Source organism: Oryza sativa, chromosome 4 (genome assembly GCF_034140825.1).
Source record: "Oryza sativa Japonica Group chromosome 4, ASM3414082v1".
Taxonomy (NCBI): Eukaryota; Viridiplantae; Streptophyta; class Magnoliopsida; order Poales; family Poaceae; genus Oryza; species Oryza sativa.
In genome coordinates this window covers 11522508-11547512 of record NC_089038.1, presented here as the reverse complement: position 1 = coordinate 11547512, position 25005 = coordinate 11522508, and the positions used below count along the sequence as shown (strand labels likewise).

Here is a 25005-nt window from a genome sequence, read left to right as displayed (position 1 = left end):
TAGTTTTGTGACTAAAGTTGTAGTTTTCTAAAATTTACTCAAAATTGGATGATGACAGAAATTGGTTACCTATGGTGACGGTGACTCTACATTGATTCACTATAAATACTATGTTTGTCCCAATCAAGGATGAGTTTATTACGAGGAAAAAGCACTTATAACTATATATAGCTAAGCTGTTGAATAGACTTGACATCCATTAGAGTGACAGAGCGTGTGTTAATTTCAACCTAGTAGTCGCAAACCTTAACTCCAGGGACAGTGAGACGCTGAGTGCACGTTTCAGATTATAAGTCGTTTTGACGTTAGTCATAGTTAAACTGTTTCAAATTTAACTAAGTTTATAAACAAATATAATAATATTTATAATACTAAATTACTTTCATAAAATCAATAATTGAATATATATCCATAATAAATTTATCTTTGATTGAAAATGTTACTACTTTTCAAACTTAAAATAGTATATTCATAATAAATTTATCTTTGATTGAAAATGTTACTACTTTTTAAACTTAAAATAGTTTAACTTTGGCCAAAGTCAAAACGACTTATAACCTAAAATGGAACCTAAAATGGATGGAGTAGCAATTCCTCGGCATGCCTGGGTGGACTGGGCCACAATACGTTTGATGGCTTGCATGCCTGTGAAACGACTTGCATGGTTTTCCGACGGTTGTAAGGTGTTGATAACGTGACTTAACATAGGCTGTTTTATAGAGGTTTTATTTATGTGCTTATAGTGGGTAAATATCAACTATAAAGAAGAAATAAATTTCAACTTGTGTAATAATTTATATATATATAGATATATATATATATATATATATATATATATATATATATATATATATATATATATATATATATATATATATATATATATATATATATATATATATATATATATATATATATATATATATATATATGTATGTATGTATGTATGTATGTATGTATGTATGTATGTATGTATGTATGTATGTATGTATGTATGTATGTATGTATGTATGTATGTATGTATGTATGTATGTATGTATGTATGTATAGACACACACACATAGGCGCTCGCTCACCAAATATGAGTGTCCGTGCTAAGTTTAGAACTTCATCCCTGGTAAATTGGTTCTAGAAAAAGAGTCGTAACCAATTAAGATACGCTCGCATCGCTAAATTATATGTATTAGGTGAAATCCTGCATGCTGTTTTGGAGTTTAGTATGATAACAATCAGTAGAAATAATGCGTAGGATAGCTAGATGACATAAGCTTATATAGTTGATGTGATTTATGATAATTTAAATAGTATATAAAATAATGATATAAATTTAAAAGTAAGATGATGTGACATTATGAGAGAAGAAAAAGAAATAAGATAATTTGGACCATAGATTAATCATCTAAGGGCTAAAAATTATTAAGGTGATTATGGCTTAATGAGAGAAAAAAAGAAGAGAGATAATTTGGACCATAGATTAATCATCTAAAGGGTTATTAAAACAATTAATGTGATATGGCTTAATGAGAGAAGAGATAAATAACATTGTAAGTGAGAATAAACTATATAGGACCTATATAGGATACTATAAAAAATAATGGAGAGATATATTAAAATATTACATGGGATAAAGATTTAACATGCTTTTATTTTAAAGCTCTAAAATTTCATAAATTATAGATAATACATATAGCTTGCTTGCATAATGTTTAAGATATAATAATTGTTAGTAGACGATAATGCGATATTTTTGCATATTAAACTTTAGTGGGTTGCAACGTAGAATTAAATTTGCTTCACAACACTTCAAAAACCGGCTATCACTTATTAAATTTCAACTTGTGCAATAAATTATATTCAATTTGCTAAAAGAAAACACACTGCAAAAACCGGCTAAAATTTGTTAACTTTCTACTTATGCCATAAATAAATAAATCACATATAATCACAGCCAACTGACGCATCCTTGTCTCCGAAACACGGAGCGGTTATCGAAATCGGACTCCGTGTCCATACGTTGGCGCGCCTTCAAATTCCAAGTGGAAGAGAAACCATCCCCATGAAGCGACGCCACGTCGAGCGCGCGTCGCATGCAAAGCCCTAGGCTACACCCCTACACGACGCAATCTTAGGCCTCGCCACTGCCGCTTCGCTTCGCCATGGCTGACACCGACCATCGCCGCCGCGGCGGCGCCACCCGCGCGCACGTCGTCCTGTTCCCGTTCATGGCGCAGGGCCACGTCGCGCCGTTCCGGTGCATCGCCGCGCTAGTCCGCCGGTGCCGCCCGGACGCGCGCCTCACCGTCGTCGCTACCCCCGGCATGGCAGAGGCCTTCCGAGCCCACCTCGTCGCGGATGGCGTCGGTGATGGGCGTCTGGCCGGCGTCCACGAGCTCCCGTTCCTCCCCGCGGAGCACGGCCTCCCCGCCGGCGCCGATACCTCGGCCAGCATCGGGTTCCAGCAGCTCATCACCCTCTTCCTCGCCTCCGAGTCACTCCGCCCGGCGTTCCGGCGCTTCGTCGACGATCTCAGGGCGGCCAACCCCGGCGACGACATACACGTCATGGCGGACATGTTCTTGGGATGGGCGGTGGACGTCGCCCGCGACGCCGGCGCGTCAAGCTCCATCGTGCTCACCTGCGGCGGCTACGGCTCGGCGCTCTACTTCTCGCTGTGGGACAGTGTCCCTCTTCCGGCGACAGCTTCCCCCGACGACGGCTTCCCGCTGCCGCGTTTCCCGGATGTCCGCGTGCAGCGCTCGCAACTCACCAACCACCTCGCGGCGGCCGACGGCAAGGACGCCTGGTCCACGTTCATCCAGAGGCAGATCGCTGCCTTCTCCCGCGCCGACGCGCTGCTCGTCAACACGGCGGAGAACTTGGAACCCAAGGGGCTAAGCATGCTCCGTCAATGGCTTAACGTCCCGACCTATCCCGTCGGCCCGCTGCTCCGCGCGCCGGCGCCCTCGCCGGAAGCCAAGAAGACGAGCCCCATCCTGGAGTGGCTCGATGAGCAACCACCTGGCTCCGTGCTGTACATATCGTTCGGATCGCTGTACAGGATCACTGCGCCGCAGATGATGGAGCTCGCGAGAGGGCTCGAGCAGAGCAGCCATAGGTTCGTCTGGGTGATCCGGCCGCCGGCGGGGAACGACGCGAACGGCGAGTTCTCGCCGGAGTGGCTGCCTGAGGGGTTCAGGGAGCGCGCGGAGGCGGAGGGGCGCGGGCTGGTGGTGCGGTGCTGGGCGCCGCAGGTGGAGATCCTGGCGCACACCGCCACCGGCGCGTTCCTGACGCACTGCGGCTGGAACTCCGTGCAGGAGGCGCTCGGCCACGGCGTGCCGCTGCTCGGGTGGCCGCTCTCGGCGGAGCAATTCTACAACTCCAAGCTGCTCGCGGAGGAGATGGTGTGCGTGGAGGTGGCGCGCGGGAGCGCCGCCGTGGACGCGGCCAAGGTGGCAGCTGCCGTGGAGGCGGTGCTCGGCGAGACGTCGATGGAGCGCGCCGCGATGAAGCGGAGAGCGGCAGAGATGAAGGAGGCAATCGACGCGGCGAGGGACGGCGACAAATCGTCGGTGACGGTGATGCGGAGGTTCTTGGACGAGGTGTTGCCGCCGCGCGGCGCTCAGTTCATGGCCTCATGGGCGCTCCAATCAGCATGCTTTCGGGACGGCGCGATGAGTCATCAACTCCGGTCATCTCACCCAATGATGTAAAATACGGAATAATATGATTGTTAGATGAATTAAGGTATTGTAAAACGGCTAGTTGAAATAAATTAGAATTGCGTGGATTAACTGGTGTTTCTAGTAATTTAGGAAAAAAAATTGGTGGAGACCGGATGTAAACCGGCTCCCGTGCAGTCCTGACCCCGATGGTTGCCGCGTGGACATTCTCAGAATCGGACGTCTAGCTCGTTGCGGCTTCAAGCACAACGCAAATACGGCAGATGAGCCTCGCTCGACTCGGCTCCCGGGCCGTCGGCTTTCAGGCTCAGATCCCTCTCCTACCGGTTCCTCCACAGCCGCCGCCGCCGTTGGCGGCCAGCGGCGCCTTTCTCATCTACTGTCTCTCGTCCGTCACCACTCCCTTTCTCGAACGTCGTCCACTCGGCGGTGATGACGAGGGCAACCGACTCGCTAGCCACAACACCACAATCGACCCACTGCAGCAACAACTCCATGCATGGTTGGTCGTTTCGGCAAGAAACTTAATTACCGGTAAGGAGATTGAGGTTAAGGATGATGACGTGGAGGCTGTACACATCGGTCTTGTGATTTTCAGTTTATATATATGAAACCCAAGAAATGTAGCGTGAATCTGGAGCAAATTTGTTCAGAGACAACAAGGTAGTAGATAGTGTTAGTAAAGCACTGTTGTTAAACAAATTAAAGTCTGCCATTTACTTTATCCACTGTTCACATATTGGCCAGAAAACCGTATGATATGTTAATTTGTTCAACTGAACTTGACACTCTTTTACTGAAATATATGCACTGGCCAAGTGACCATGAAGAAATGAAATGCTCAAATCTCCAAAATCTTTAGTATGTATCAAATCTACATGGTAAAGGACCAAAATCAATATTAGCACTTTATCAAATCTAATTAGAATCTGCAAAAATTCAGACTACGTACATCCATTGAAATGTAGCAGTTAACAACTATACTAAAGTTTGAATGCAGAAGCCCAGATCAAACTAACTAATCAAATCAATCCTGCACCATGGTGAGAAAGAAGCCCGTGAGCCTGTGATTGGGAAGAGATAGCATAGCAGCTACTGCCCATAGGAAGATGGAGTACATCTCTGCGCTAGCCGCCGGCAAACAGGGCGACCTCATCGTTAACGTTGCCCGAGGCAGCACATCGTCTTCGTCCTCAGCCAGGGCGGTCACCCTTGGCCACTCGCTATCGCCGCCATGCGGACGACGGACGAGAGAGGCTGCATCGGCGACAGTGGCTGCTACGTACACTGAGAAGAGATGCCGATGTGGGAAACTATTCTAATCCCTCGAGGGGATGTTCCCTCGTTTGCTCAAAAACCATCTAAATGATTATGAAAAATTCTGGAAAAATTTGACAACATTCATACAACATATATATACAACTTCACAAAATTTTAAGTCCAAACTCAACTCACACGTCGAGATATAAAAAAGACAAATTCAGCGTATGAATAGTAGCGTACTGTTTATATCTAAATTTGTCTTTTTTGTTTCTCGATGTGTAGATCGAATTTGAACATGAATTTTTGTGGACTAGTAGGTATCATTATAATCTACATTGTCAATTTTTTTTCAGATTTTTTCACAACTATTTACATCGAATTTGGAAGAAAAAGTTATACGAGAGGATATCCTCTCGAGGGATTAGAATCCACTCCCATGTCGATGTGATCTGAGCCGGTGAGCCGACGGGCCCAGAGCCATCAAGCGAGTCGCGATTCCTCCGTCCTGTTTGCGCTGCGCTTGGAGCTATGCACAGCGAGACGTTCGATCCTAAGGTTGTCCACGCGGCAACCATCGGAGTCGGGGCTGCACGGGAGCCGATTTACACCTGGTCTCCACCAAATTTTTTTCCGTAATTGTAACTACTGGCAAAATACCGTGCTTTGCAACTTGCAACAGGATATTCAAATTATGGATGAAGTGTGTGATTACTCTGGTGTTCAACCTCTCTCAGAATCGTGCAGGCGAGTTCTGTTGGATTGTATAGAACGATGTTGGCGTTGGGATCTTGGGGACGACATCTTGCGAGTTGACTTTCGACGGTTGCGTGGTGGACGAACTCGGAGCTGGGGATGCCTGTTTTCGTTGCTTGCAGGCTTGCAGTATTCTCATTAGCAGCAGCATCATGATCATCCTCATCTTGCATCAGCTCCTCAACAATATCAAAAGAGAAAAAAAACATCATGGATCGGATATCGTCTTCAGACAACTGGAATCATCTTCCGTCGGCGGGATCAGACGGGATACGCCGCAGGGGCGGAGCCGGGATTTTGAGCCACCGGGGTCATGATTTTTAATACTTACGTCTTGTTTGAAACTCTAATTATTCTCGAAGCTAGATATTTTTATAGATATTTTTAGCTCAAAATTCTTTTGGAGCTAAAGCTATGAGTAAGTTGGTATTGTTTCATTTTGCGAAAAATAAATGTTTAAAGTCTATTCTATAAGAATTTATGAGGTTTTTAAGGTCCAAAAAATTAAAAGTTGAGGCTATATACAACCAGGCATAACAACCATGTGTTTTTTCAGACATAAAAGTATGTTCTATTACTCCCTCTGTCTCAAAATACAACTACCTACGTCTCTTTAAGAGATTAATGTTAGGGTGTGAAATAATTATGATTGGTTAAAAAAAGAGTAGGTGAAAAAATTAAATCGGGGAATATTGTGATTCGTTGAGATGGGATGGTTCATTGAAAATAGCTATACTTTAAAGCAAATTTAAATCTTAGAAGTAACATGTTTCGAGACGGAGTGAGTAGCTTAAAAAACACAACTAACATCTAGTAGTTAATTAGCAAAACTACAGGCCTATATACACAGCACATAGCTAAAATAAATAGTTGGTTAATAGATCAAATATGTCTAATTGCAGCATTAGTAGTGGATTGACAGTAGCATAACACAGCTAACAAATTGTGCTTTCAAAGAAAGAAGCTGTATTCTTTTAAGCTTTCATGAGCTCCAGCAGTTTAGCCGGCTGGTCGGGGTCATTAAGCTTTTGCTACTGGGGTCATTAGCTATAAAATACTGAATAATTCACTTGATTGATCGAATGCCATCGGGGTCATCTGACCCCGATGATAGTACTGCAGCTCCGCCGCTGATACGCCGGCGGGGCAGCACCAGGAGACACATTGTTCTCGATAGCAGCAGTTCTCGCAGTAGTGCATACATTGAGCTGTGAACTGAGCCGACCCACAGGCCGGACGTACGTTCTCACGTACGCGTTTGGAACGGCGTGGAATGGAACTGCACATGCACGGTGTTTGCGAGCTCCGTCATCGGATGATCGGACGTATAGATGTCCATATGGCCCACGGCCCGACGGTGCGGCCCATGGCACGGTCCTTCGGGCCATGCCTGGGCCGTTGCCTTGGCACGGTGGGCTAGCATGACATTGACGGAGATTGAAGATTTCAGGGAGGCACAATAGACTTATTTTTAGCCATATGTATAGCACGGCCCCCAGAAAGAGCGAGAGGAAATAGACTTATTTCAGCCATATATAAGACACCGCCTAAATTGGAGGGACACAAAAATAGACTTATTTTAGCCATATATATTGCCTTGGCACGGTGGGCCAGCATCGCACGGCACGAAGATTTCTAAAAGGCGAAATAGACTTATTTTCAGCCATATGTATGGCACAACCCCAAGAAAGAGTGAGGAAAAATAGACTTATTTTAGCCATATATAAGACATGGCGCAAAAAGGAGGGACACAAATTTGACTTATTTTAGCCATATATATATCACAGCCCAAAGAGGGAGACGTTTATATACTTCTATCAAATAAAGCACGATAAGTTGCCGTGCCTTCGGGCGTAGGTGGAGCACGTGGCCTGGCAAGGCCCGGCCTGACCGATCTCGGGCTGTGCCGGGCCGAGCGGCCCATTTGGCCATCTATAATCGGAAGAGCGTGGTTGGCTAGTCCTTTCTCTATCCTATATAGGCAAAGCATGAGTAAGTAGGAAAAGGCGTGAAAGGTATGAAGTGCATGTACGTACTATTTTCTTTTCGGTTATATAATTCTTAATATTTTGGATAATATTAAGGTCAAAACTTTTATAACCTTGACTATCCATAAGTTTAAAATATTTGGTTCAGAGGTACATGAACAACATATATAGATTTATATTACAAAGTGAAAATGTATTTATTTGTTGTATATATTATAATAGAATACATTCAATATGCATATTTCGAATATTGTTTAAAACGTCAAAAACTATAGAATTAGAGAGAGTATTTATATAAGTAGTTTAATTCACATTAGGAATCAGAGGATGTTGGTGGTTCCCGCGGACAGACGCAGCTTCGGTTTGTGCGGGAATTGGACGCAGGCGAGTCATGACATGGATGCTTGACTAGTTCATGCTGGTTCGAGCAGATCGCACTTACAACGCGATGGGCTGGTTCATGCTGGTTCGTGTGGGAAGCCAGGAATCAGATCAGGTGGACGCGTGGATGTCGTGAGGTGTCCATCAATCATAGTCAGATGACATACTACAATCCCGACATAAACACTATTCATTTTTATAATAGTACCGAAGAGATTTGGTCATTGTTGCTTTAACACATTTTATTATGATTTTTCTTCTGCAAGACCTTTTCTTCGATAATCAAACCTAATAATTAAACCCCTCTTGATCCATTATTGTTGTCAAGTTAATTAATTAGGTTGAGGGCTTAGACCAAATTGTAGATCAACTCAAGTACTTTCTTGGTCATAAAGATCTGATGTTGAGATTTAACTTTTAGACTAACTAGGAAGCCCGTGCATCTGCGCGGGTAATTTATTTTGTTGTTTGTAAGAAGAATACTAAAAAAAAGTTATATCACACTATATTTAATATAAAAGAATCATAGATTATCTTATAACCGTAAAAACGAAATATGTATAACATGAAATAGACCAAAGACTTTGGTATACTGAATGACAATGTCTTATCATATTAAAAAACACTTTATCCTGATTATATGTAAACTTGCCTATTATTCCTTCCCAAACATTCGAGTTAATACGGGTTTTTTTTCCTTTATTATACAACGATTCACTTATGCATGTTCATGAGGCAACATACAATGGAATAATCTATGTTGTTAAAATTATTTTTGCTAATTATTTACACTATTTTTAAGATAATGACATTTACTATTGTATATACGCATGTATGTTTTTTCTAGCGATTACGTACGTTTTTCTTAGGTTTTCTCCGGACAAATAATTTTTCTTTCTTAGGGTAGGGTGTGTGTATTCATTGCGTGGGTGTGCACGTGTTTATATTAGTGTCTGCAATTGCCTTTTATTTCATCGTTAGTAAAAAAATACTTTCAAGTAAATAGACGGGATGGCATACAGAGGTGCTATGGCGGTGTGACTTCTTCGATAACATTACCAGGATTGGTCACTACATATATATATGCACAATGTGAGGAAAATCTTAGAGCTACAAGGAAAGAAAGAGAAAACTACCAAACAGGGAGAACATATACGCACTCTTTTTATTTTCTTTTTGATATTTCCTGTGTACGTATGTACATATGGAGGGATTAACTGGTTTTTAAGAGCGAGCAATTACAATATGCCACCGGTTTAAGTGTAAATCGATGGCTAGATGCTTTATTTTCTTTTTTGTTATTCTTTTAGATTTTTTTAATTTATTAAGCGTCACATGGCATTTTAGAAGTGATTGTTGGAGTGTAGGAATATTATTACTCATAGTCACAATGTATTTGTAGTCAACTATTGTTGTTGTCACTTAACGGCATCATCCACTTACTTATCATTTTTTATGATTTTCTAGTTAATAGGACCTTTATCCTCGATACTTAGATGATACACATGCTCATTGGATATGAGCTAATTATTAGGTGCACTGTGTAGGGTATGACTCGAAGATTGATGGATAGTGATTTCTATACAGAACTTATATATACGATGATTAGTAAGGACATACAATTGATATATTAGGCTATTACAGATTAACAACGTATATTACATACTATATATTAACCATTTTAGTACCTAAATAATAAAAGTGCTTATCGAATTGGCCACCCCTTATTTATTTATTGTAAGCAAACTTACCGAACTGCTAAATTGTGTATGTTTTGCAAATAGTTTCTATATAAAAGCATTTTAAAAATTAGATAAATCTAATTTTAAGGTTTGTAATATTTAATACTTAATTAATCATATGCCAATGACCTAAGTTGTTTTGCGTGTCCTGATATAAAGGACATCGATACTATCAAAAGAAAAACACATAATACATGAAAATACATTAATGGTAAATTTAGTAATGCTATTTAATTATATCAGTATTTTTTTATAGTAGGGGTGAGTAGCTTTTGGGAATGTTACTGTGTGTTTTTTTATTTTTGAAATGCAAGTCTAATTTCTTAAGTGATATCTATAACTAATATAAATATTCGTATTTTCCCTTTCATCACATCTAATTTTCGTCCGCGTTTTCGTCCGTACGCAATCTGATTTGGTTAGCAATAGCCATGGAAATTAATTGCAAAAAAAAAAATAGACGACCAGCTGTGCCTGTGGGGGGAAGAGACGGCGCCGGTGGCGGGGGAGGCGACCAGCTGGGGGTAGTGGGAGAGGCGGGAAAGGGGGAGAGGGAGAATAGGTGGCGAAGGCCCTTGGCGGAGTGGCGCCGCCGGAGGGTAGGGGAGGGGAAGTGGCGCTGGTGGGGAGGGGGGGAGGGGGAGAGGCGGCGTCGGGGGCAGGGGAGATATCTGCAAAAATGGGGATTTTCTTTGTGCACGAAATTTTCTTTGTGAACCAAAGAACTGAAATCATATAATCCTTTATGCCAAAATTAACTCTGAACTAAAAAATCATAATAACTATAAAAATGCCCATCTAGCAGGGCATCAGCCTCCCCAGATTCAACATAGACATTCCACCGTGACAAGTTCAATTATAAGAAAAAATGAAGATCTAGCTACCAATATCTAAGTTAGTTACAAGAAAAAATAATAATAATTACATATGTAACTAAGGTATATTTCCACTGTAACTAGACTGTAAGTGGTGATGAGTTGAACTGTAAGTATGATCTAAGTTATACTAGTGTGAATGGTGCTGCATGAAACACAAGGCAACACAGATAATAGAAAATAACGGTACAAAACTTTGCCTACATTACTAACTAGCAAAAACAAGTTCGTGCCTAGGGTTCCTCAAACTACAAGTTTGTGCCTATGAAAATGAAGATGCCTAGGGTTCCTCAAACTACAAGTCCCTCAGTTTTCACACAATTCATTGATAAAACCAATATAAAAAAAGTTACAATCTAATTACCAACAGTTAGTTACAGTGAGAGATAACATAAATTACAACTGTAAGTGAGGTATATTTCCACTGTAACTGCACTATAAGTGATGATGAGCTGTACTGTAAGTGTGTTTTAAGACTACTTGAAACCTAAAGTATTGACTTCATCTGATAAACAAAATTCATAACTAAAAATACCATTTGAAAACTTAACTAAATCACCAGATGTAAGAAGAGGGCATCAAATACAGATTTAGATCAGCCATTCAAATGCCTCAAGAGATATTTTTTTCTGGGGTATTTTCCTAAGAGAAAACATCTAAACGTTGCAACAGAAATAAAAAAAAACATTGATAAACCATAAAAGGCACAAGTTCTCCTTTTTTGTTTGAATGAAAGGAATTAATAGACACATAAGAGTTATGTCCAGGCAACACTTGTTATGCAAAAATCAAGCAGAATCTACGCAAAGACAAAGAAAAGAAAGTTAATGTTGGTTGCATACACTAACAGGCAACATAAATGAAGTGGCCTCACACTTGCAATGACGCAAGAAGCCTAGCTAATTTCAGTAAAAACATATAACTAATTCAAAAATGGATGATGACCCTACACAGCATTGATTGGAAAAAAACCTACAACACAAGGGGAAGCAGTGCAAACTCACACATATTCTAACTTTTGGATGCACAACTGACAAAAGGAGTCCCTAGGGTTCCCAAACAACAAGTGTCCTAGTTTTCACACAAATCAGTAATAAACCAATGTCAATCAATTACAAAATCTAACTACCAACAGTCAGTTACAATGAGGTATAACAGAAATTACAACTGTAAGTGAGGTATATTTCGACTGTAACTGCACTGTAAATGGTGATGAGTTGCACTGTAAGTATGTTTTAAGTTAGAATTACTGTAATTTCATACTGCATAAAACACAAAATATTTAAGTTAGGTAGTCTACAACATGATTCTAATGCTTTCAATTACATACACCAACCATACTTGTGTTAAATTACATGCAGGGGCTGATAGAACAAAGGCTCAAGTACAAAGGACAGTTGAAGGTTAGAATATCATGCTTACCTATTATTATGCATCATATCTGATCTTCGTAGAAAATTTCATCTAGCACAAATTTATATATAAAAAAATTAGTCATGACACATGTAGTAAATAAAAATAATCTAACTACCTACATTCAGTTACAGTGAGAAACTACAAAAGTTACAACTGTAACTATAGTGCATATGGACTGTAACTGGACTATAACTGGAATCATGCTTAACTTTCTCCAAAAATTCATTACTCATGCAACAGCATCAGCAAAAAATCAAGTATAAAGAATAAAAAATACTGAAAAAGGACAAAAATAACATCTAATTGCTGAAAAACTTAAATCACTTTTGCTGTATTAATTTTCCAGGAGAAAGTATATGGGTGTGGGGCTAGCAAAATGGCAAGCTTCAGGTAACTAGTGTATACAACTATCAATCTTTACCAAGTAAGTACAATATTGCAATGGTTCATTCATAATAAAGAATAAAAAATATGCAAGCATGCATGCTGCTGATTTTCTGAATGATGAAGGAAAGTACATCTGAACTTTATATAGAACAATAACAGAAGGGAATTGTAACAGAAGCACATGGAAATCATACATCATCTTGTTTTGCAAATTGAACACAACATATATCTTTAATCAACGCACAGTTTAGATGTAAGCTTGCTGCAGCCTGCACAGGGTTGCTCAATCAAGATTGTACTGTAGAAGGGATCTTCATTGGTTCTATCGTATAAGACACAATGAATGGAGCTCTAAAGGTGCTTGCAACTTAACCAGGTGATCCATTCAAACAAGATTTAGGTGTATAATTGACACTGCTTTGTTTCATAAAACAAAGAATATGATAAAAGCTTTTGTTATTCTAAGGTGGACACATTTACAATTTATTGTTAACAAACACAGAAGGAGACGTGCATGTTAAGAACAGAGGGAAAAAACAAAATCCCCTGTACAGGACAGAACAAAACAGAGGGGGAAAAAGATGCTAGCAAACCTGTAAATCTGCCAAAAGCATGTCCAATTTACTCCGAAAAATGCAAATCACACACAAAAAAATCCCCATCTACCAGACACAAAATCGAGCTCAGTGACAAGACCAAAAAAAAAAAATCCAGCCATCGTTTCCACCGATGGCTAGTTCGGTGGTTACAATTTATTCTATTCCCAAATCACACAAAGCAGATGTACTTCTGGCCAGAGTAAAACTATTCGAATAGCCGTGCCCGCGGTTATGGGCGATCAACCAGATTCACTGTGATTAGTCTCACCCCTAGTTTAGCTTAATGAACTGGTGTAGTTCAGGTGGTTGGTTGGGCCTGTTGCAACGTGGTGTAGCGTTGGACAGTGATTGGTTAATATTGATTAATTACTACAGCTGTTTTACTGTTTTCAACTACTGCCTGCTTTATGCAAAAGAACCCCTAGCTTCCTTTGGTTATATCTTGCATCATACCTCCTCTTCCGGTATGACTTGCTGAGTACAGTGGGTAGTACTCAGTCTTGCTCTCTTTTCCCCCACACCAGAGTTGAAGTTCTTCTCAGTTGGAGCCGTCTCAGAGAGGTTGGTTTCGTCGCTGCCGTCAAGGTTTGCCTGTGGAGTGGAGTCGCCCGCTGCTGAAGTCAAGCTTCCCGGTTTAGCTCGCTTTTATCTTTCCCGCTGCATTTGTAATCTTTTATATTTTTGTAAGACGTGGGTCTGTATGTCAACAATTGTCGTTTGTGTACCCTGGCTGGTCCTGGACAGGGATTTAATGCACATTCAGCTTAGAAATTTTGGTTCGAGAATTTCTGGGTGTGACATTTCACCCCCACCCCTAAACCGGAAGTGGGTAGTCCCCCCGTGCGCTGCAGTGAATTTGAAAGCTGGACAATTAGACACCCCGGCCGACCCAACTCCATCACGCCCACCCTCACCACTGGTGCCTAGGAAAGGGTTGAGCTATACTACAAGTCAAGAAGTTACCCATTCCCACTTATGATAAGCGATGCAAGTCTTTCAGGGTTCCCACGAACCAGTCCTTAATTGCCATGGGTGCGACTAGCAAAACCATGCACCCACATCCCACCGTTCAGTCGCAGTTTAATTGGATAATTACGACCAATGAAACAAGGCCGGATGTCTCGAGCACGCAGCTCGTCATGATACTAAGTGTCTAATAATGTAATTATCCCATTATGTGAGCTAGTGGTAAATAAGCATGGCTAAGCATAAATAATTCTAGCTAGGTCAACATAAGTAGTACAAGCTAGTCAAATTATCACCCAGGTTTAACAAAGGACGGATGTCAAGTAAACATGGCACAAGCGAGCAGATAGGTAATCTCATAATCCCATGTAATTAGCAAGACATGCAATTTTATTTGCAAACAATAAAACATTTATAAAGTAGGCTCAATATGCTAAAGGAGAATGTATGACTTGCCTTGCTTCTTCAAACAATCTTCCGAACTCTTTCCTCGCGACCGCAATCTTCCAAAACGACGAAATCTACATGCTAGCTCGCAAAATGAGGAAAAACTTTAATAAAAACCAAGTAAACAGTATATGAAAAGTAAACAAACACGTAGAGCTCAGTTTTAGATGAATTTTGCAAGTTGAATGGCTCAATTTGGAGTTCGTATGAATTAGTTATGAATTTTAGAAGTTTTGAGCCATTTAAAAGAGTTTCTAGAATTATTACTTGATTTATTGCGCAATTAATATGTTATGACGTCAGCCGAGCGGATAGGTGGCACCGGCAAATGGAACCCACCTGTCGGTGACTCAAAGGCTTCGGTCTACCATGGACCGAGTCCACGGAGGCACGGGCTGGTGCACCACGTGTTGCATACGTGGCGCCAACGCGGCACCAACATGACGATCACGTCGGCGGAGGCACGGACGGCCCAGATCCGTGCCGGGGCAGATCGGACGGTCGAGGTGAGAGGGAGGTTGCTCACCGGCCGGCCAAGCATGCGGCAGCACAGGGGCGATGCGTCGGGCCTGAAGGCCACCGGCGGTGAGCGGTAGCGGTGCAGGATGCGGCGATGCACACGGGACGCGGCAGGGAAGGGAGAGGGGTGCTCGCCAAAGGGCACGGCGGCGAGACAACAACGGGGAGGGAGGCGGCGGTGCTCCAGCGATGGGCACCGCTCGGGAAGAGGCAGACGGGCTCGGCCACAACCTGGGGAAGAGGTGGCTCGAGATGGTGAGAAGTGGATCGAGACGGTGGGAATCGCTGGCCGGAGAAGGGGAGATGGTGGAGCTCACCTCACGTGGAGGGGATGGGGTTAGGAGGGTGCGAGGTGAAGGGAGAGATGGTGGAGCTCACCTGTAACATCCCGGCCTAGGGCTTAATAGGATTAATAGAATACTCATATCAACAAGTTGCAACTTCTTTTCCGGAAGCCGATTTCCAAAGAACTCCAAGGTTAAGCGTGCTTGGCCTGGAGCAATTTGGGATGGGTGACCGACCCGGAAATTCTTCCTGGGTGTGCATGAGTGAGGACAAAGTGTCTAGAAAGAGAGATGTACCGTTACAAAATGGTATCAGAGCCGACTGGTATCAGAGCCGACTCTCGCGGTTTCACAGGTGCGCATGGCTGGTGTGGACCCGGAGTGGTCACATGGCATGGCACATGCACTGGCACTGGACACACGGGCGTGGCCAAGAGGGGACGTTCCTGGCCTGGGGTTGATTGACGGGGGCGTCGATCTCTCTTAAGGGGGTGAGGAATTTCCCGGGTGCGCACGAGTGAGGACAAAGTGTGTAGAAAAGACTTGTGTTGGTCTGTGAGGATAGTCTATGACCTATGAAAGCTGCCAGATGTAAGCGGGCCCGGCCTGCGGGCCTAGCCTGGAAGAGACGGGTCGTTACAAAATGGTATCAGCGGCCTGCGGGCCTAGCCTGGAAGAGACGGGTCGTTACAAAATGGTATCAGAGTCGACTCTCGCGGTTTCACGGTTGCGCAGGTATGGTGCGCATGGCTGGTGTGGACCCGGAGTGGTTACACAGCATGGCACATGCGCTGGCACTGGACACACGGACGTGGCCAAGAGGGGACGTTCCTGGCCTGGGGTTGATCGACGCCGGTTACGCAGGCATGGTGCGCATGGCTGGTGTGGACCCGGAGTGGTCACACAGCATGGCACATGCGCTGGCACTGGACACACGGACGTGGCCAAGAGGGGACGTTCCTGGCCTGGGGTTGATCGACGCCGGTTGCGCAGGCATGGTGCGCATGGCTGGTGTGGACCCGGAGTGGTCACACAGCATGGCACATGCGCTGGCACTGGACACACGGACGTGGCCAAGAGGGGACGTTCCTGGCCTGGGGTTGATCGACGCCTCACGGGCGCGTATGTCGTAGTTGCGCAGGCATGGTGCGCATGGCTGGTGTGGACCCAGAGTGGTCACACAGCATGGCACGTGCGCTGCCACTGGACACACGGACGTGGCCAAGAGGGGACGTTCCTGGCACTGGACACACGGACGTGGCCAAGATGGGGGCGTCGATCTCTCTTAAGGGTGTGAGGGTGTAACATCCCGGCCTAATGCTTAATAGGATTAATAGAATACTCATATCAACAAATTGCAACTTCTTTTCTCGAAGCCGATTTCCAAAGAACTCCAGGGTTAAGCGTGCTTGGCCTGGAGCAATTTGGGATGGGTGACCGACCGGGAAATTCTTCCCGGGTGCGCACGAGTAAGGACAAAGTGTGAAGAAAAGACTTGTGTTGGTCTGTGAGGGCAGTCTATGACCTATGAAAGCTGCCAGATGTAAGCGGGCCCGACCTGGGAGACGCGGGTCGTTACATCACCTCACGTGGAGAGGACGGGGTTTGGGTGGCGATTTGTGGATGAGAAGTGGGGGCCGAGCTTGCCCTTGTGGCAGAGTGGGAGCGGCTTTCAGGCGGTGGCTCTAGCGGCAGTGGCGTGCGACCGGAGCATGTCGGCAAGCGGCGGCGAGAGGGAGTAGCGCGGGGGTGAGCGGGCGGGGCGCGGGAGCTCGGGGAAAAGAGGGGAAAAGAGGGAGGAGGCTATGGGAAGGGTTTTTATAGCTCGGCGAGGTTGGAGATCATGGCCGTGGTGGGCAGAATCGGCCGGCAACGTGGGGTGGCGACGTGGCAGCGGGAGAGCTCCATCCAGTGGCGAAATTTGGGGAAAAGTGGAGGAAGAGGTGGAGTAGTGGGCAGCGAGTAGAAGCGAGGGCGTGGGGTGGAAGGCACGGATTTGGCGGCGGAGTGGGCGGCAATGGCGGTTGCCGGCGGGTGGCTGGAGGTTAGGGATGACAGGTGCAGCCGAGGGTCCCACTTGTCGGAGAGAGGGAGAGAGGAGATGTATGGAGGGAAAATAGACTTTGCGGGGGAAGAGGGGAAGCGAGCATAAATAGAACCGTACTCCTTCCGTGCGCTGTGGAGGAGTCAGTACACATGCATGCATTTTTTCCCCTTCTTACAGAGTTTTCTTTCAAATTAATTATTCGATCTATCATCCGATTACACCATTATATTCATTGCAATTAAATCTTTGAAACAAGATCTTACATGATTATACTACGATGAAAAAAATATTTATATTAGTAAATTACTTTTATTATATACGTAAGTTACTTTTATCATATATATATATATATATTACTTTTAGATTTGACTAAATTACTTCTTATATATTCATAATGCTCTAAGTCGATTATTTTTTTATTATAGTGTTTAGTCAATTCTATAATTTATGGACTTTAAATTCATCAAAGGTTTTATCTTCTTTTCTCATACTACATGAAAAAACAAAAGTGAAAGGGAAAAAAAACATGTGCATAAAACAGATTTATATAAAGTTACTTCTGAACCATGCAAAAATTACATCCAATTAACATTGAAGTTACTTTTAAAAATTATTAAACATACTTATGCTGATATGTACTGATTAAATTTAATTTCTAGATAGAGTCATATTTTTATCCCTACAACAAATTTACTTCTAATGTTGTACCTTTTGTTTTAAGTTACTTTTATAATATATGTAAATTACTTTTAGACTTTATTGATACGTCTAATAAGTAATTTAGTGAAATCTAAAAATAATTTAGATATATTAAAAAGTAATTTGTAATTTTTTTATCAAAATATAATCATGTAAGATCTTGTTATAAAGATTTAATTGTTTACGAACATAATGGTGTAATCGGATCGTATAATCGGATCATAGATCGGATAAGTAGATCGGATAAGTAGTTTAAAAGAAATTTTTATTTGAAGCATACGTGGTTCCTATTTGCTTGATGGGCTAGTAGTATATTTTCAATAGAGTAATGACTCAGTAGGCCTCACTGATTAGTTAACATGGAGCAGTGTGTCAAGCGACAATGCTATCGTGAGAGGTTTCTCTGATTAGATTTTAGGTATTTTTAAACATAATAGGATGGTTGCAGATAAAAATTGAATGACTTGTTAGGCGTGGTTTGGCATAAGATGGACTTCTTTTTGGAAAGAGCAATGCTACACGTACTAAATTTTTCTTACTAAACTTTTACTAACAATCATCTCAACCGTTTGATTTAAGTAGATGAAAGTTAAAACAAATCTAGATGTACTCATAACATGACACATCAGTGTTAGTAAGAATTTAGTAAGAAAAAGTTAGTACGTATAGCCTTTTCCTTTTGGAAAAATGCAGTTACGAACAATATTTTACCACAGATCTGAACTATGGACTGTGAATCGGACGACTTGGTTGATGGACGAAAGACAGATGTGACAAACAAAAAAAATACTAATATTTTTAAGTAGTTATTATTATTAGTAGTAGTTATATGTAGTATATTATTTTTAAGTAAACGGAGTAAGTAGTCTGTTTTTGAAAAAGAAAAAAAAATCTACCCCTTAACACAGCGAGGTACTGTATATATATTAACGTGACCACGATCTCCAATCGGACGGCCAGAAGCAACCTACACAACCTTCCAATCCAAGACCGATCAGATACCCCGATCCTCCCGAACCCCAAATCAGATCTCACACGCTTTGGAGCGAACAGTCCAAGGAGCAGAGCAGCCTTCCTCTTCCTCTCTTCTCCGATCGGAAGCAGGCGCGGCGGCGGTAGCGGAAGCGGCAGTCGCCGTAGGAGCGGATCGCGATGGGAGCGGAGTGCAAGTACGAGGTGGCGCAGGTGGCGTACGTCAAGCTCGCGCTGCACGCCCTCAAGCACCCCGCCGCCGCCGTCAACGGCCTCCTCGTCGGCCGCCTCCTCGACGGGGCCGCCTCCCCCGCCGCCGTCGTCTCCATCGCCGACGCCGTGCCGCTCTCCCACCACCCGCACCACCTCCCGCTGCTCCCCACCCTCGAGCTCGCGCTCACGCTCGTCGAGGACCACTTCGCCGCGCAGGGCCTCGCGGTCGTCGGCTACTACCACGCCAACGCGCGCCGCGACGACGCCGACCTCCCGCCCGTCGCCAAGCGCGTCGGGGACCACGTCTTCCGCAACTTCCCCCGCGCCGCCGTACTCCTGGTCAGTGCGTTGCCGCCTCCCCGATCTGGGCGCGGTTTGGGTCGGAGATCTCTCGCCTGCTGCTCAACTGCTGACTAGTTTTCTTCTGTATTTGATTAATTGAATTAGCTTGATAACAAGAAGCTGGAGGAGGCAGTCAAGGGGAAGAGTCGCGAGCCAGTCGTTCAGGTAATCGTCCCAATCTTTGTTCACTCCAAGCAGAGAACTTAGTTTGTTGTGTGGTAATCTTTATACATCTATGTGTTAATAATTAAAAGTTGTCAATTGTCAAATTGACGCAAACATTCACTATCTACACGGTTTTGTTCTAGAGCTCATTGTTAAAGTTAAATACTTAAATTCTTTGTAAGTTTGTGTTGTTTAGATTAGTAGAGGTCTAAAAGAATTTTAAACCTGGAAAGCTCCCCTTGTTACTTTATATATTGGACTATTGCATGGCGCAGCTTAGATCAATTGACTATTTTCAAATTGAACCTAGTTGAATCCAGCTTGACTACCTCGTAGCTCATTACAATAAAAGATTAAGGACAGGATTTGGCTGGCTTGGAGGGAGCAGTATGTCAGGCACTCCACCTGCATCATAGTAGAACACATCCCTTGGAAAATCAGCTTATGCAACAAAAGTAGCATTTAATTTGAATAAATCATGAAAATCCTCTTGATCTTTTGAGAAAATTCAACTGCCAAACATTAGTTTGCACAGTGATATCTGCAAAAAGTAAGACAAACAAATCCACTCTGAAAACAAGGCAATGTTATGAAAGGATATTGGTCGAGAACATCAGAGAAACTGATCACAACAGAAGTGACGGAACATACAAAGGACCATCTTGCAGTACAGAAAATCATCTGGTTCAACCATTCGACAAACACAATCTGTTTCTCTAAAATATTTGATAAAGACCACTGAAAAAATGATAGCTTTTGCTCATCCAATAAATTTTGTGGGGCAAATTCGAGGTAGCATCTACAATACACCTAACTGGAAAAGCACGGTCATTGTTGGAGGATGATACGGTAGGACTGTACCATCGGCATAAGCGCAAGGCGGCCTTGCTGGCCTCGATGTCCAGTGCGGCCACCGCATCCAGCACAGAGTATCGAGATGCCAAGCCAAGTTCAGATAAGAATCAAGACTTCCCCAGGAGAAGTAGAATAGCATATGATCTATTTTCTATTAGTCCTTGTTATTTTCAACTCACTGGTTTGGTTTGTTATGACACATGTTAATTGGAGATCAAGAAAGAAAATAGTCCATGGCATCCAGGCCCTTGTTCCTTTCCTCTCTTCGTTCAGGGCACACCCTCCTGGCCCTTGTTCCACACCATGGCATCCAGGCGATGAGGTCCAGGGCCTTGTCCAGCCATCCAACACTGAACTTTTAATTGGCAGGCCATATTTAGTACTTATCTCAGCAATGGAGTTCTCAAGCTTTAGACAGATAGAGGAGAGGAGGAGGTTCATTTAGATGGTTTTGAATTTACAGGCAGGTAGACTCGGCCAATCCCATAGTTCACGGGCTGATCATGTCATCATTTTTCCCGTACCACTTTATATAGCATAGACATATTGTCTTAACTAATACGATATGTCTGGTCACATTTGCAAAATATTTGATCCTTTTTGTCGTGCTTACCAAGCACTGACATTGTTATTGGAACTATGGTAAAAGTAAACTTGTTGATTGTGTAACCTTGGATAGAATAGAGAAAATGGATTAAAATTATTTATGCCAATGTATAAATTGAAATTTAGTTCAGTTTGCTTAAAATGTGCTACAGCACAAAAACAACACAGAGTCTCGAACAAGGGAGATTACAGCGAGGGCACAGTGGTGGCCCTTATCAGAACATTAGAGTAGATCAAACAAGATAAGCAAGCCATTATGTGTGATTTGCAGAATGACTATTTATGAGTCTCATAATCAATAAGACAACACATGGAGCTTTAAAGATGAAAGACACTGTTACCACAGTATTATCATACATATAGCATCTTGTGTTATGTGCTATTGAAAGAATGAAACTTGTTGTCCTTAGATCTTTCCTGAAACTTGTTATACATATCATCTTGTCATACACAGCTCTGACAATATTAGATCTTTCATGGTAAAATTGCATTTTGGGGCGTTTAGATTGCATAACATGCTTTAATTGAACTTGCAGCTATACACTAGGGATTCATCAAAAAGCTGGCGTCAGGCTGGATCAGATGGAAGTAGTCAGCTGACTTTAAAAGAACCATCAACCAATATGGTCTTAGCCGATCATGTTACAACGAAGAAATGGCAGCAAGTTGTTGATTTCGATGACCACCTCGATGATATTAGCAAGTAAGTTGAAAACTCAACACCTTAAACACATACCATGATCTATGTTACCCAGATACGGGGATACGGACACGTATACGCGATACGGCGACACGGGGATACGGCATTTTCTAAAAAATGAGGATACGGGGATACGTTAATATATATGAAAAATAAAGAATACAGAAAATTAATAAACTGAAAAATAGTATTGATATAGCTGATTGGTGATTCTAATGTAGCGAATCTTCTCTAATTCTCTGGTAAGTAAAGTTTTTGGAGTGGTTAGACTTATATTGCTTCTAGCTGTCAATAATATTTAAGAAGAAATAAGCGTATATAACTAAAAGACTAGTAAATTGATACATCATGCTTGTAATTGTAGATTTGTAGTAGCATCAACCACTAAAGTTACAAACAACAGAGGGAAAACATAGATTATAAATAAGTGCAAGTTTTTACCAAAAAAAAAGTGCAAGTTTTCATGTTGCTGCACCATCAGACAATTCAAAGCTACCTGGCCGTGAGCCAATGATGACAGCGCTGGAGCTCGTGACTCGCGTGAGGCGCGTCGGGAACAGATGGAGGCGACAAACCAGATGGGCTGGGTCGATACCCCACACGGCCCCACGCGGTTTGAGGGTTCGAACGTATCGGGCAAGTGTCAAGATCGTATCGAAGACATATCCAGAATTAATTTATTTATCTGAAAGTCATGGAAATGCCTGATACGTACTTGACACGTATCCGGGCGTGTCAGACACGTATCCGTGTCCATTCGCGTGTCCGACACAAATACGCGACTAAGATGGCCGTATCCGTGTATCGTAGACCATGATATTACAATATCTATAAAAAGTGTTACTAGTGGTGATATCCATTCCCATACCCCTTACCACTGACATATGGGCCCCACAATCTATATTATTCCCCTATTTCATTATCGTCTCCCCTAAATTTCAAAATCACCTACTTGTTCAATAAGAAAAATCATAGTATTACTTGAACTAAATAAGTTCTTGTTAATTGATTTAATAAGCTAGAAACTCAATTTGTTTTCCGTTGCAACGCATGGGATCTAGGCTAGTTTATTTATTAAATGTTTTCCTTTCTATTCTCTGGTTTGCTTACATTATTCCACACTTTATTTTTGCAGAGATTGGTTGAACCCAGGGCTACTTGCTTGAAATAATTATGTGCTTTGATATTTTTATACTTGTTGGTACCAATATGTTGAGGCTCGTCTCACCAGATTATTGCGGTTCTCTCTATAGCTAGACGAGTTATTTGACAGGGTTTGTACTTAAATATGGACAAGTAATTTTTGTAACAAACTGTAGCATGTGAAAATGCTTAGATCTGCATTAAGATTACTGGCGTTCATGCCATTTCTTCCCTCTTATCTCTCTTGGAAAATTGGTATCGGAACATTCTGGTTCTACAACAGGTAAGACGTGCATTATTTCTCCATGTATAATTCAGATTATAAATATTACTGCCTGAACACGTTAGGATTCACGCGTTGTATTTGTCTAATGCGTATCGGAAATATTGCAAGCTGCTAGTGTCGCATTCCTTAGCCGCGTTAGCTTATTTGCTTATGATCTGAAGTTCTTACTACATTATTGAGTAAAGTGTCCTACCGGTCCCTAAACTTCATCTATTTTTAGGTTTCCTAACTTTGTGTAATTCCAATCTTAAATTACCCCTTTTGAGATCTTACGTGGTGGCACTGACTCATTTTCTTTATCTCTTTTTCTCCAATTTTCTTCTATTCCTCTTTCTTGTTCGTGAGAAAAAAAAAGAGCTCTTTCTTGTTCGTGAGAAAAAAAAAGAGATGGAAAAGTGTTAGTGAAATAGGAACCAGGGTACCCTTTTTCCGGGAAGCCAAGGTTATATTCTCGTTAAATAGAAAAAAAACATTGATTAAGTAGTGATTGAAAATGTCCACATGGCAGGGCAGGGGACTCGAGTTACCAACCTTGTACTTTTCCTGATCCAAGTAACATCGAGAAAAAGAAAACCACACAAAAGTAGGGTGTTACATCTACGGGTGGCCTAAACTCGTATAATTTGCATGTTCCTTGTGTCTTGGGATAATTTTTGGTTGATTTCATCAGGTAACCGCACTTCCCTTAGTCGAATCTTCACTAGGGGAGGGGTTTGCACTTCCCCGCTATTGGAGGACTGCTCCTCCAACAAAAAGGTAAGAAGAAAAGGAAAAAAAGAAAAAAGAAAATTTAAGAGTAAATTTCACAAAACTACAGGTATTTTACATAATTTATCACAAAACTACAGATTTAAGAGCTTGTTTTATAGAACTACAGATTTTTTGTCTCTGTTTATCACAAAACTATAGATACTTACAATCTATCACAAAACTACATATTTAAGTACTTGTTTCATAAAACTATAGATTTAGTGTATTCATTTATCACAGAACTACACATTTGGTATATTCGTTTATCATAGAACTATACATTTAGTGTCTTCATTTATCACAAAACTGCATATTTTAACAATGGTAAAACTTGTAGTTTTATGATAAAGAAAACACTAAACCTGTAGTTTTGTGACAAAGGAAGACACTAAATCCGTAGTTGTGTGAAACAAGTTCTTAAATATGTAGTTTTGTGATATATTGTGCAAAGTACTTGTAGTTTTGTGATAAACGAAGACACTAAATCCGTAGTTTTGTGAAACAAGTTCTTAAATCTGTAGTTTTGTGATAGATTATGCAAAGTAAATGTAGTTTTATGAAATTTACTCAAAATTTAAGGATCGGAATATACATGTGGTATATCACTTTTATTGTTCATGTGGCATGGCATGTTAAGAGCCATATGTAGGATCCCGGTCCCGGGGGGGGAGGGTCATGGTAATTTGGAATAGGAATGATACACTTAACAAGTTCGAAACCTGAAAATGTATTTTAAAAGTTTAGGAACCTAGATGACAAAGGCGGGTAAGTTTAGACACCAACGATGCACTTTACTGTAACATTATTTATAGGAAAAAAGAGGTTCATGAAGGGCAATCGTTACCAATGTTAATACAACCCAACAACATTAAACATGGAAATTGATGTCAATAACTGGATCTTAGGTTCGATTGAATCGGAGTG

At 42.1% G+C, this 25005-nt stretch overlaps 2 protein-coding genes across 2 annotated transcripts; both read left to right on the top strand.

The window, feature by feature from the left end:
- Positions 1–2127: 2127 nt before the first annotated feature.
- On the top strand, positions 2128–3753 carry LOC9272209 (UDP-glycosyltransferase 92A1). Its single transcript, XM_015779272.2, has one exon. It carries the CDS (start codon positions 2157–2159, stop codon positions 3711–3713), a length of 1557 nt encoding a protein of 518 aa, XP_015634758.1. The 5' UTR covers positions 2128–2156; the 3' UTR covers positions 3714–3753.
- A 15310-nt stretch (positions 3754–19063) lies between these two features.
- LOC4335339 (ER membrane protein complex subunit 8/9 homolog) lies at positions 19064–23276 on the top strand. Its single transcript, XM_015778042.3, has 4 exons — positions 19064–19573; positions 19682–19741; positions 21739–21905; positions 23038–23276. The coding sequence occupies exons 1-4, from the start codon at positions 19202–19204 to the stop codon at positions 23066–23068; spliced, it is 630 nt and encodes a 209-aa protein (XP_015633528.1). The 5' UTR covers positions 19064–19201; the 3' UTR covers positions 23069–23276.
- The last annotated feature ends 1729 nt before the right edge of the window (positions 23277–25005 follow it).

Excerpts from the sequence above, each read along its gene's own strand:
- LOC9272209 (XM_015779272.2), top strand. The coding sequence starts at position 2,157 with ATGGCTGACACCGACCATCGCCGCCGCGGCGGCGCCACCCGCGCGCAC.
- LOC4335339 (XM_015778042.3), top strand. The coding sequence starts at position 19,202 with ATGGGAGCGGAGTGCAAGTACGAGGTGGCGCAGGTGGCGTACGTCAAG. Across the intron at positions 19,742-21,738 it reads GTCGCGAGCCAGTCGTTCAG|CTATACACTAGGGATTCATC; the intron begins GTAATCGTCCCA and ends TTGAACTTGCAG. Across the intron at positions 21,906-23,037 it reads CACCTCGATGATATTAGCAA|AGATTGGTTGAACCCAGGGC; the intron begins GTAAGTTGAAAA and ends TTATTTTTGCAG.